This window comes from Diabrotica undecimpunctata, chromosome 7 (assembly GCF_040954645.1).
Source record: "Diabrotica undecimpunctata isolate CICGRU chromosome 7, icDiaUnde3, whole genome shotgun sequence".
Lineage (NCBI taxonomy): Eukaryota > Metazoa > Arthropoda > Insecta > Coleoptera > Chrysomelidae > Diabrotica > Diabrotica undecimpunctata.
In genome coordinates, this window is record NC_092809.1 from 39,798,431 (window position 1) to 39,813,144 (window position 14,714).

Sequence of the window (14,714 nt, forward strand, 5' to 3'; positions counted from 1 at the left end):
GTTAGGCAGAGCAACACGATGTCACCAAAGCTCTTCATATCTGCCCTAAAATAAGCACTCAAAACCCTTAATTTGAAGAAAAGGTATACAAATATTAATAAACAAAGACTAACCTACTTGAATTACGACAATATACAATAGTTTTAATGGCGAACGACCTGGTAGAATCTTGATAAATTTGTAGAAACCGCATGGATTGACACAGACTTAAAATTAAATTTCACCAAATAAAAACACAATTCTCGACGAACCTTCTTCTTCTTCTTTTTATATAGACATGACTCTGTCTGTTTTTCAAAGTGCCTCCAGTAAGTTGTCGTTCCATTGTTTTCGTGATCGTTTCGTTTTCGACGAACCTAGAGACTAATAGTAATCTAAATCTTTAAAAAGATAAAAGAGAACTTATTGATAAATACGTATATCTTGGCCATGAAATCCAAGGAGGCAAGGACGACCAAACAAATAAAGTATCAAGAAGAGTAGCGGTTGGATGGGCTCTTACTTAATTAAATCCCGTATTTACACAAAACTTAGCAATTAATATTATGAAAAATGGCTTGTATGTAGAAGAAGTGGAAATAAGTAAAGATGTGCAATAGGACTGCATGTTGTTTAAAATATACTCTTTCAACTTTCCCTTTTGGAGAAATTTGGGGAGAAATCTTGGGGCTACCTTAAACAACAAATGGGACTGCGATGAAGAAGTGAAGATACCAATAGCAATGACGAGAAATGATTTTATTACATTTAATAACTACTTTCTTCGACTGAGAAACTGTTTTAAGTATTTTTATCCACGTTCTAAAGTACTACATACATATTGTCAAAATTTCATGGGTTGACAATATTACAAGTGAAAAAATATAAGGAAGAGATAATTATTTAAAGAGAGCTACTCATCAAATATGGGAACGAAGGCGATAGAAGAAGAACAAGATCTTGTCATTCAAGTTTCGATAAAAAAATTTACACAGTGCATTAAAATCGAAGAATATATAATTGGAGTTTAAAAATATTTATATATATATATATATATATATATATATATATATATATATATATATATATATATATATATATATATATAATCTGTCTCAAAACATTCTTCTATCCTTCCCTGAGGAGTATCTGTCTTCTCCATCTCCTTCTCCAATCTCCCTTAAATCGACCTGCACATCGTCCAGATATCTGAGTTTAGGTGGCCCCATTCTTCTTCCGACTGGCCTATTTAGAATGAATATTTTAGCATGACCACTTCCATCCATCCACATAACGTAGTTCACCCATCTTAGGCGGTTTATTTTGATCGTTTTCGAAGTCTATAGGGTTCGAAACTATAACGCCTTCTCCACAGATAATGTTCGTTAACTCCGCCATATTTGGCCCTCAATACTTTTCTTTCAAAGATTCGTAGTAACTGTTCATCTCGGGTCGTCATTGCCCATATTTCCGATCCGTAAGTGAGCACTGGGCGTATTCTTGTGTTATAAAGTTTGTACTTTGTTGCTCTTGACATCTTTCTTAGTTGAGGGCCTATGCCAAAATAACCACGGTTGGCCTGGCATATTCTTTTTCATATTTCTGTGAATGTGTTGATTTTACAGTCTACCAGTGACCTTAATTTACACGTGGAGAGAAATACACCTTGCTCCAACTGATTATCCAGAAAAAGATCCAAGGAAAGAGAAGCATAGGGGGGCGTAGAATGTCATGGCTGCGCAACCTGAGAGATTGGTACGGATGTACATCAAATGAACTTTTCAGAGCAGCCGTCTCAAAAGTCCGAATAGCTATGATGATTGCCGACCTCCGCCGCGAAGATGGCACTTGAAGAAGCAGAATGACCTTAAGTAGCAGAATTTTTACAGCGTTTCTAGTTTCGTGTTGCACCTCACAAGTTATTTTGTTGCAATATTTATATAGCTGGCATATATTTAGTTTTCTTGTGAGTTAATCAGAAGTACGATGTTTTCTGCGGCGTTTTTGATACGTGTGAAAGGTTTAACTGCTTCATTTCGGGTTCATCCAATGATCACGATATCATCAGCATATGCCATTATTTGTATACTACGTATATATCCTATCCTTTAAGTTTATTCCCAAATCTGTCATAACTTTTTCTAACGTTAGGTTGAACACCGTGCATGATAGCGCAGTCTCTGTTAATTGTAAATTGTTCTGAAAGATCCCCTTGTACCTGAATTTTACATTAAATTTTCTTCATTGTCATTTTAATTCTTTCTAGAAGAGATAGTGCAAACATTCCTGACCACGTCGCAGTAGACGAAATTTGGTTTAGTCCCCACTTCCATGCGAAACGCACTGTACTATGCAACGTGAAAGGTAGAACGTTTCAGTTTGGTTAGTATAATTCCACTTACAATAGAACCTTTCTGCCTTTACCTGAATTTTGACTCCACCTTCGCGCAGCTCCATGGTCAGGAGTGTTTGCACTATCTTTCTACCAATACTGTTGGTATTTTAAATTCGATCATAGCCGAATATAATAATTGGGGTGATAGGAAAATGTTTTTTTGCTCGGTATGTCTCATTGCTAATAACAAGTTTGTATGTCTATTATTACCATGTCAGTAAAAACAGCAAAAAACTATATACCTAATAGGTATAGGGTTTTTTAAGTTCAGACCTTAGTTCTATTGAGCATATAAGGAGACTTCTCAAAATAAGTGTAAAACGTCGTATACCTGCTCCAATATCATGTGAAAAGCTTCGAAACTCTTATTGAGGAATCCACCACTTTTCTCCAAAGGGACGTCCAAAACGTGATTAGTTCTATGCTAAATCGAATGATGAGTCTCATCCAGAACCGGCAACACATTATTGAATCGAGTGATACTTGGCGTTTCTTAAATCTATAACTCAATTATTTTTAGAACTGTAAATGTATTGGTACATCGAAATTTTCAATGTTTAAAACCTACAAGTAGGAATACATTTATTCTTCCTGAAGATTGGAAAACCATCAAATACGTATACACAAATGGTGAGAATCGAATTGGAACTCTTTGAATCTCTTATATATATATATATATATATATATATATATATATATATATATATATATATATATATATATATATATATATATATAAAGCAGTTCGGTATTATTGACTGACATGTTATGTAAACCCAAGTTTTATCTTGAGGTTGCAGTGATTAATACGGCAGGATAAGTGAAACCCTTCGTTATTATCTAGTTTTCGCAAAATTTATTTGCTTCTTCCGAATATGCTAAAACAAGGTTGTTATTATTTTGTCAGTAAATAAAATGAAATTAAAACGAAAAACATTGTATAAACCAAGCACAAAAACTTGCAATATGAGGTTAATCCATTAAATTTTTAACATGTTCAAAATTTAATGGATTAACCTCATGTTTTAAGTCTTTGTGCTTGTTTTATACAATGTTTTTTGTTTTAATTTTATTATCTTTTTTGATAAAATAATTACAATCTTGTTTTAGCATATTACTTCAGTTGTCAGAGACGAAAATACCACTGAACCTTATACGAACAAGCTAATTTTGTCGAAAATGTCAATTTTAGGACGCTAATAAAACTTCAAAAAGTTTACCACTTTTATCCCTGGGCTTTCTCCTAAAATCCCCTCGTTGAGGGGGGAAATGGTAAAAATCGATTTACCAAGAATCCATAGAAACAAATCTTTCAAATAAAAAATGTAGCTAAGATAATTTTAAACAAAAATGTACGAGAATTTTTTATGTAAAATAAACAGTTCTCTCAGAAACAATGCTTGAAACCGCCGGCTATTTTAAATGTCAGTTACGCGCTCAAAATCAATGTTCAATAAAATTTGTATCAGCTCGACGGTAAAAATTAGATATCTTTTCGTGTGAAATTTTTATATTTTGTTGCAAACAAACTCAGTTTTTATATAAGGTGTCAAATAAATAAAGATGGCGTGATTTTTGCCATTTTTTACGATTCTCATGAGATCACTACAATTTATCCCTTTTATTGGCCTGCCACTATTGAGTTTCGATAACTAGAGCCTAATCTTCAAAACTTATAGCAAGAAACTTTAGTTTTGAGTTTTGGCAACAAATGTGATTAATTTGAAATATGCTTAAAAAACTTTCACATTACAAACGATCTAAAACGTTTAAAAGAGCTCTTTTTTAAATATGTTAGTACGTTTTTCAAAAGTACTCAATTTCTGCTAAAAATTACACCCAAAACCGTCTTCTTGGACTGGAGGCATTTCCCGTGACGTGCGACAGTTTCTAATGTAAAAGTTTAAATTCTGCGTTCACATTTCAAATACTTCATAATTCTGTCCACAACTCAAAATTGAAATTTTATGTTATAGGTTATGCGTAAAAATTGAAATTTCACTACGACCGGTCAATGAAAGTGATACATTTATTTGACCGTTTATTTATTGAACAGATTTATAGAAACTGACTTCATTTGCAAAATACAAAAATTGTGAACGAAAACTGCACTCTTTCCGTTTAAAATGCATTTTAATTTTTGTCGATAGGACACTCTGGTCAATAGATATTGAATTTTACCGTCGAGTTGATACAAATTTTATTTAACATTGATTTCGCGCGCGTAACTTACATTCAAATCGCCGGTCGCTTCAAGCGTTATTTCTGAGAGAACGGTTCATTCTACACAAAAAGTGCTAATAAACCTTTTTGGTTTAAAATTTTACCTCAGCTACATTTTTTATTTAAAATATTTTTTTCTACGGCGTAAAGATTCTTGGTAAATCGATTTTTTTGCGGTTTTAGTGGGAAGCTGGGAGGTAAAAGTGATAATCTTTTTTGCATCTTTTTTAGGGTCATAAATTTGCTATTCTTGGCAAAATTCAGCTCGTTCATATGAATTTTAGGGGTGAAATCTCTGACAACTGGACTATATCCTGAAGAAACATATAAATATTGCGAAAGCTATATTATATAATAACAAAGAATTTCACTTATCCATATTTATATATATATATATATATATATATATATATATATATATATATATATATACAGTATGATGCAAATGTATGGAATAAATTCATTATTTCAGAAACAGACGACTTTTAAAAAAAATCTTAAAACACGTCAATTTTAATTTTTGAATGGCCATCAACTGCTATATATGTGTTGAACATTACGTCATTAGTGTCGGCGCAATGACGTAATCGACGATTTTTTTAAATACAAACCGAGGTCACCCGACAGCTCATTTGAAAGGTCTCCTTGTCGCCTTTGCAACGATATAATAATTTGAATATTTATTTCTACAGGGTTAACCAAAACTATTGGTTTATTAATACAATTAACTTACAATAAATGTTTACTTAAATGCAATTAAATTACAACAAATGTTCAAATTGACCACCTTCAGCAATAATACAATGTGAAAGACGGGCAATAAATTCTTTCCTAACGTTTTCGATGACTTCAGGTGTTATTTGTGCAATTTACGTTCTGATGCGCTCCTTTAACTCTTCTACATTATTTGGTCGATTTTGATACCCTCTGCTCCTTAAATATCCCCACAAATAAAAGTCTAACGGAGTGAAATCTGGAGACCTTGGTGGCCATTCGATGGGCCCCCTTCTACCTATCCACCTACCTGGGAAAACGTTATTAAGGTAATTTCGTACCTCAACGCCGTCGTGTGGGGGAGCCCCGTCATGTTGGTACCACAAATTATTTCTATTTGGAAATAGCCGATTCAGCTGTGGCAACAGATAATCCTGAAGAAATTCTAGATAACGAGAAGCGGTTAAGTTTTCCTAAAAAAAAATATGGCCATACAATTTGATTGTTTATAATGCCGTCTCAAACATTCACCTTCTCGGGATATTGTGTCCTATACTCTTCCATTCAATGTGGATTTTTACTTGTCCAGTATCGATATGTCTGGCGATTTACGTGAGCATTCAGCATAAAAGACGCTTTATCAGAAAAAAGTACCTTTTGTATGAAACCCTGATCTCTGTTACATTTTTCCATAATGGTTTCGCAGAATTCGAGTCTTCTATCAAAGTCATCTTCTAATAGCTCCTGGACCAGATGTACTTTGTATGGATGCCACTTCTCTTTTTTTTGCATTTTTACAACAGTTGATTGGTGGACATTATTATCCAGTGCGACCTGCCTAGAACTGGCATGGGTATTGTCTTGAAACGCCAGTACAAAGTCCAGTTTCTTGGCTTCAGATATTGATTTTTTACCACTTCTGGGAAGATCTTTAACATGTCCCGTTTCTCTAATTTTTTTTTAATTTTATTCACTGTTGATTGAGTAATTGAGTAATTAAAAACCATATTTTGTTTTATTCCCAGTGGCGTTCCTTCGTGTATTTTAGTTCAGTGAATGAATATTTATTGTAATTCCATGTTACTAGACAAAGTTCATAATTTTAGTGAACACTGTAGAAATAAATATTCAAGTGATTACATCGTTGCAATGACGATAAGGAGAACTTTCAAATGAGCTCTCGCGTGCCCTCGATTTGTATTTAAAAAAATCGTCGATTACGTCATTACGCCGAAACTGATGACGTAATGTCCAACACATATGTGTCAGTTGATGGTCATTCAAAAATTAAAATTGACGTGTTTTAAGATTTTTTTAAAAGTCGTCTGTTTCTGAAATAGCGAATTTATTCCATACATTTGCATCATACTGTATATGTATTAGTTTGTTTTGTATTATAGTCCTTCGACTATGGACTATTTTGGCAAGTAGAAAAGAACTTATTATTTTTCAGATCGTTTCTTTGTTGCGATAACTTTTCCATTACCTTTGATCACAATCTAACACTTTGCAATACGTCTATGTAAACCTACAATTACAAAACATTTTTGTTGCGTAACATAATCTCAAACTATCAAATATATACAAACTATATAATAAAATACAAAAATAAAATCACAAGACGATAAAGTGAACGCAATTAAAATACATTATTTTCTTTATAACAACAACGTAGTAGATCTTACACATACGACACGTGACACAAAAAAGTCTATATGAAGTTTATGAATATGGATGGAACAATGTTGTCTCTACGATATGACTCTTAATGAATGGAATTCAGTAGGTGTTGGTATTCTTCTTCGTTGAGCAATTCATTACTGAAACAGAAAATAGAATGTTAAATAACATAATAATAATCTTGTTTTACATTATTAAAAATCAAATAAATTACATATTTTGCATTTAATAACAAATTTTTATAGAAATTATAAAAATCACTTATTTTTTGGCTAATATATAGTATGATAAAAAAATGAATCTCAAAAAACCAGAGTTGAAATAGGAAAATGTTAAAAAAATAAGCACAAAGCAAAAGGGAACTACACAACAAAAAATGAGAAGAAATGGCTTTTGGAACTTTTCATGTACCAGATATTTCCAAGGAGCGGTTATCTAAAAAATAAATCAAGCAAATGAGATTAAAGTTGTAGAAAGGCTTTAAAACACCTAAACAATGATGGGCATCTTGTGCAGATTATTATAGAAATATATAGATAAAACACCATACCAAAAAAAGGAGTGACACTCTCACAATCTATTAATGCTAGAAATGGACTGAGACAGGGTTGTAGCATGTCTTCTCAACTATTTAATCTATACAGAATTAGTGAGGCTCATTAGATCTGTTATAGTAAAATATACAGAAAATATATTTACACAAATTGGAAGCAGTCTTAAATTCCACATTTTAAAATTAATTGGTAGGGATGGACTGTAGCCGAGCTGAGCCGAGCTTTTGATAAGCTTGAGATCGACTCGAAATTTCGAGCCGAGCTTGAGATAGAAGCTTGGCCTGAACTTCGAGCTGCAGGTTGAGCTCGTGGCTAGTGTCGGCTCAACTCGAATAGTTTAAACGAGCTGAGCCTCGAGTCAAAATTAGTCTTAGACTCCCATTTATAACAGGATGTATCGTAGCCGCGTGCTAGATCAAAGTTATGGAATACCCTGTATTTTATCATAATTTTTTTTATTAAATTTGCAAATTTACAATCCAATGCTATTGGAAGCTATTAGTAAATGTATATATTGTAGATACATGGCAGGAGAAATTATCCACTGATAATAACACTCCCAATACTAATACTAACAAATTAAATTAATGTTGGATTAAATTTGAAAGTAATATTAAAATTAAAATCAAACTTAAAGCTGAAATTAAAGAAAGAAGTCTGTTAGCCATCTTTTCAATTTTCGTCTGATTTCTTGTTGGAGATGTATGTAGTCTGCTGATTTCTTCTGCAACGAATGGTATACCAGAAACGTCATGCAATGTTTTGTTACTAACGTACCACGGCCCGTTGAAAATCATTCTGAGTATCTTGGATTGGATTCTCTTAATGATTTTAGTATTAGAAGGCTTGGCACAGCCTCATTGTTGTACTCCATATGTCCATACGAGGTTTAATATGCATTTATATACAAGAAGTTTATTAACTGTAGATAATTGCGATTTTCAGTTTATTAGCCAATATATTTGACATATTTTTATGCTGATCTGGGTTTGTTTGTCAAGATGTGTGCTTTCCAAGTGAGCTTTTGGTAAAGTGCAATTCCCAGGTATTTGACTTCTGTTTTTACTGGTAGTAATATATCGTTTAGTGTGAATCTCTTCAATGAAATTTGATTCGACTGGGTAAGGTTAAATTTGATTTTCCATCTATTTATCCAGTCTTGTAGTAAATTCAGGTGCATTTGAAGGTTTGCTAATGATACTTGAGGGTCATCATCGATAGATATTATGGCGCTGTCATCTGCAAACATGGCTACTGTAGTAGTATTTAAAATTAGTCCTGTGATCATGTAAAAGCCTGGTACTTTGTAGTTCTTGCATCTAGAAATTTGTTCGTTCACATTATAAGGGGTAAAGCATTTGATCGGTAGTATCATTGGGCAGGGAGTAGCTAAGAAGTTTTTTGACTTCTTCGTTATTATTATTGTTAAGTTCAGGTGCATCAAAAACGTGTGAGGGATGTTGTTCAAATATTGATGCCTTTTCTTATTCAGTTATTTCCCAGCTTCCATCGGCTTTCCTTAAAATTGGTATGTGCTGTGTAGACCTCTTGAATGATTTCGTTGCTTTTTAGATGCTGTGGTCTTTTTTTGACAGGTTGTTGATGAATAGTTTAAATGTGTCATTCCTCGCGTCTTGTAGAGTAGTTTTAAGTTGCCGTGTTAATCTATTATATTCATTTTTAGCTATAGGATTGCGACTTCTCTGCCATACACGCCTGGCTCTTCTTTTTGTGCAACAAGACGTTTTATGTATACAAGTATGTTAGTGTCACTTTGTTCTTTGTCGTTATAAGGGGGTGTAGTTATTTAAGCAGCTGAGTGTATAGTTTGGATGAGCAGAAGCATGGCATTCACGACATCGTCTGGTTGCTTTAATCTAATATTTAATTTTATATTTTCATTTATGTAAGACTCAAATACATTCCAATTGGTCTTTGGTGTTGTCAACTTGGGGACATTCGGACGTTTTATAATGTGCGTGGTTAGTGTGACAATTATGGGGGTATGTTCAGTGGACAGATCCCAGGATTGTATATCAAAATAATTTAAAGCCATGCTATAAAAGATAAAGAAATCGAGCAGATCTGTAATTTTATTTGGATCTGATGGCCAGTAGGTGGGTTGCCCTGTAAATAAGTAAGAGCTGTTTGTATTAGCTATGGCTTGTCTGATATTTTTTCCTTTTGTCATACATAGTCTCGACCCCTAGTCTGTATGCTTCGCATTCCAGTAACCTCCAATTAAGAACTTTTCTTATAGATGTCTAAAGAAGTCTTCATATTCTGTTGTGGTGATATAATTCCTTGGAGGGCTGTACATTGCCTCAATGTCAAAGGACCATGGTTCAGAACTGATACAGATTACTGCCGCTTGTATTTTTTTCGTCTGATACATTGTTTCGTCGTAATGTGGTATGGTGCTCGGTATATTAATAGCAGCGCCATCGTATGCTGTTCTATCAGGATGGTTGTTGTGTTGTGGGTAGCATAATGAGAGATTTTGAACATCGTTCCAATTTTGTTATGTTATATAAATTTAATAATTTTTGCTTATGGTTACCTAGGCCGTTGACATTCCATTGTGTTATTCGTAATGACTTAATTTCCATAAAATGTATTTATTACTGTAGAAAGCATGTTTAAGATCACGCTATTTTGATTTATTAGTTGTGAGAACATAGCTTTGAATTCTTTAACGAAACTATTTATCATCTCTCCAATGCCACCTTTTGTATTTCTCGCATTTACATTTGTTCTACTTGTTATTTGGGCGTAGGTCGCGTGATTTTGGTTATTTGCGTTCATATTATTCTGTACATTATTTACATTGGTTCTACTAGTTATTTGGGTGTAAGTTGCGTGATTTTGGTTGATTGAGTTCGTATTATTCTGTACCTTATTTTTGTTATGTTGCAATTGATTGATCGTTGGAGTGTGCGATGATACTCCTCTTGCCCTGTTTCTACTGCTAATTAACTCTTTATATACCATGCATTCTTTGTAAGGTTGAGTATGCAACCTTGCTCTTTTTATCTCTACTTCCTTCGAAAGTTCTTTGCCTAGTCTGACTTTTGCTGGTTGGTTAAAGTAGAGATGAGTTATTATCATTAAGTTTTTTTTGTCAATGTGTTTATCTTTAAGTAACTGTATAAGACGGTTGTGTCGGACCTTATCGAACGCCTTATTGTAATCAATAAAACAAACATTGAGTGATTGGTTTACATCCATACATCTTTGCATGAGGACGTTAAATCCAAATAATGCCTCTCGTGTACCCATGACATCCCTAAATCCAAATTGGGTTTCAGTGATGTCTTGTTCCACTTTTCTGACTCCTTACCTTGTAATAAATAATGTATTTAATTTCAACCCATTTAGTGAGACATTTACTGAGACCAATGGAATCCAAAATTTGTTTGGTAGTAACAAATTATAATACATGTACACCAAACCTTTTAAATCTTTAATAAAAACACACAGAATTATAATTCCCAAGTACACCGAATCTCATCAAATAAATCACATCCTCATAAAATTATTACTAGATAATTTCTGTAACAAAACTCTTACATTTACAGATAGATCTAAGACGAAGGAAGGTGTTGGTTGTGGTGTATTTATCCAAAATACAAACCAATCATTAATATATAAATTACCACATGTTTGTAGCATTTATACAGCCGAGCTTTTTGCAATTATAAAAGGTGTTAAAGGTAATGGATTTTGACAAGAGCTCTGACTCATGCTGATACAGTACACAAGTTTACCTGTAATTTACAAGGTTATAGCTCTTCTCAAAATCCATTACCTATACCTGGTTAACAACCAATAACATACTCGATGGAGTAATATTAACAGATTCTAAATCTGCATTAGACTTTATAAAAATACAAAATTTGAAGGAATGACGTGATGAAGTGTCCTATATTATGTTGTACTCAATAAAAAATAAAATAAGGCTGAAATGAGAACAGCAATGGGAGAATATTATTGAATACTCGAAAAGTATGTATTTTCAGATACATCCGACTTTATCACTACCACCTCAATACATATTTAATTATTTGACTATCAAATTCTTCTCGGCAAGTCTATTTCGCCTAAAAACGAATCATGGTCAATTCTCAGCGTATTTATTTAAGTTTAAAATATTACTTGCACTATCATGCAGTTGTAATATAAGTTCTTACAGAGATCTTAACCATATTTTCTTTGGATGCAATTAATATTTAGAAAAATCTAATAAATTAGTTTAAACTCTTATTGAACTGAAATATTTGCGTCTGTTAAGTCTATCACACATTTGGTCAATTGCTAATAGAGAAACCTTAAAACTACTAATAAATTTTATTAAAGATGTAAAAGTAGAAATATAAATTAGTTTAACTTCAGTGATTTACACAAATATCTAAAAAAAGTAACAAACAAGAACAAAAAATATCTTTAAACATAAATAAAACATTCTGTGGCTGATAACCTTGTTTCCGTACCAAATTTTTCACATACATATACACAATTTCAACTCATAACTTTGCAAAATAAAAATTCGCACAAAAAAATTATTATCGTACTGATAAAGATTTTCGCCCCATTTTATTTTCGGTGAGCATTTCTATATATGTTTTCTATCAGATTTGTATATCAAAAGTGAATCTTACGTTTTTTGTTATCGCTGACAGTGGCATTTTATTCGAAAATCTGCGAGCAATTTAAATCCTGGTTAAAAAGTTTTATTGAAGACAGTGCCCGAAAGGAAAAAAGCCAGCACACTTTCAACAATGCTATTAGCCCGAGGTAGCAATGGAATATTAAACAAAAAGGAAGTCTTTTAAAAAACCGCCGTGAAAAGTAAAAAGTACTTCGGGATTCATGGAGACTTTCTACGGTAAATGGATGCGTGCGTGCAGCTCGAGGGCGTTTAAACAATTTCCAACATACACTTCTAACGGGTAATTTCGATGTAGACACAGGTATTTACTTAACACTAGTAATGTACAGGATGCTTTGATATACAGCGACCGTTGACACCGTACTTTATATGAAATAAATATCATCATAGAAGTAGTGAGACCATAACATCATCAACAGAGCCCATAAGATGCAAATCAGTGAACAAGAGCATTAAAACTGAAGAACAAGTAAAGACCTTTAACAAATACATTTGTCCCGACGCGACGTTTATTCCATTTTCTCAGTTAGATCCATCGAGCAAAAAGACAAAAGAGGGAATCTAATCGTTATGAAAAGGCGACCAAAAAAGTGGCCTCTTATATCCGGAAATGCGAATGCGCCAAATTTAAATTTTCCGACACTTATTAACAGTAGCTACAAAATAGTTTTTAGAATGTGTCTTAGACGAGAAAATTTTAATTAAATATTAACGATAACAGCCTAAAATGTGAAACAATTGTTAAAAAACTTCAATATAAATAAGATTTCATGTGACAGTTGAGACACAAATAACATAACCCAACTAAATTTGATTTCTTAAACAAGGAAAGACTCTCTTTCCTTGTTTAATTTGGCCTTTCAAGATGGCACTTCCTGTCTAACAATATTTTTGCCCCCACTCCCTTTACATTCCCTCTTTTGTCTTTTTGCTCGATGGTTAGATCTAAGTTACGTCCAATGTTTACAGTTTCCATCTTTGTTGGTAGAATTATAACCCCTTTAGTTGGGTAAGTTACTTTTTATTAATTTGAAACACTTCGTCTCATTTTTGTATTTCTTGTTTTCTTCGCTTTTTAGGTATCTTATTGTTCATACTTTTAGGGTTTCTTTACAACGGGCTAGCAAAAACTTGCCGATCGCTGAACTATTTTTAATTCCCACAATACCTACTACAAGTCTTAATCTAATTGACGTTGACGTAAAAACAATTAGAGAATTGAAAAACGTCAACTTTTTGACAAGTATACAGAGGCGGAGGTCTTATTTAGTATTTAGTTTATTTAGCGGAGGAATTTTAGTATTTATTTAATTTATTCATCAAAATGAGCTTAACCTCAAATAAAATAAGTATGGTTGAATTTTTTTTTTCAATACCTTTCAAACGAGTTCTTGCCATAAGGTCTTATTTAAAATTATCTGTCACAGTGGCACTGTAACGTCATCTGTCACTATTACGTCACCTGTTATAGCTAGTAGAGAAGCCTACGTCTGTTTATTATCTCCCTCCAAATTTCACTATTATAAGTATAACTGTTCAAAAGATACGAGGGGGCAAAGATAGCACTGTGTATACAGGGTGAGTCATGAGGAACTTTACATACTTCTACCATATGTAGAGTCCCTCAGGGAGCATATCATGTGGCCACTAAAAAATGTCAACTCCTCTTCTTTATTAATTAACAGGGTGATTTGTGTAATTGACCATTTATTTCATTTTACTGTAGTGTTTATACGGCTCATTTGATTTTTTAAATTTTTGCATGATACAGTACACTACTATCAAGCATTCGACTGGTATTAGCTAAACTAAAAAATTCCAGGACTAACTTTGGAAAAATTAATTTAGGGATTCGTATTAAATATTACACCCTGTATAATTTTTTTTTAAAATGCAATAAGTGATTTTCAAACTACATAAATAGCCAATGAAAACGACATATGCGACAATGTTGTCGCACTTTTATTAACTTTTTAGTGAACGATCAAATCTTACCAAAAATAGAACAACCATAATGAAGTATCAAATTATAAGGTATTAATTTAAACAAATGTTATAAATTTCAAACATTTTAATTGAAATGATAAACTGAGTCACTGCACAACAAAAAACAGTAACTACTAACAATAACGAAGAACAATTTAAAAAAAAAAACTAAAAATATGTACATAGTCATGATAAACCCATAAATTAGAACTGGAAAAGATACAATAATGGTAACAAAATAAAAATAATTCAAAATAGATTTTCGAAATGGAACCCTGCAGCCTGTACACATTTTTGTTGCCGAATTTTTAATTGACGTATTGGATTACGGATACTCTGGGGATCGTTTCTAATAGTATTACAACAATGTATAATTCTATTAATTAATTGTTGTCGGTTATTAATATTCACTGCGTAAACTAGTTGCTTCAATCGTCCCCAAATATGGTAATCAACGGGATTGAAATCAGGGGATCTTGAAGGCCACGAAATAGGACCTGCACGTCCTATCCAC

General features: G+C 32.8%; 1 protein-coding gene across 7 annotated transcripts in view; it reads right to left on the minus strand.

Moving 5' to 3' along the window:
- Positions 1–1,054: 1,054 nt before the first annotated feature.
- Mp (collagen XV/XVIII-type protein multiplexin) overlaps positions 1,055–14,714 on the minus strand; it is a 1,493,071-nt gene continuing 1,479,411 nt past the window's right edge. For 6 of the 7 annotated variants that reach the window (XM_072537153.1, XM_072537150.1, XM_072537151.1 and 3 more), the window contains 2 exons: positions 1,846–7,131; positions 1,055–1,616 (listed from right to left, as the gene is read on the minus strand). In XM_072537153.1, the coding sequence (XP_072393254.1) occupies positions 7,077–7,131 (55 nt within the window). In that variant the 3' untranslated portion in view covers positions 1,055–1,616; positions 1,846–7,076. Of the gene's footprint in view, positions 7,132–14,714 lie in introns of all 7 variants that reach the window. The other variant, XM_072537149.1, reaches the window with a different exon arrangement.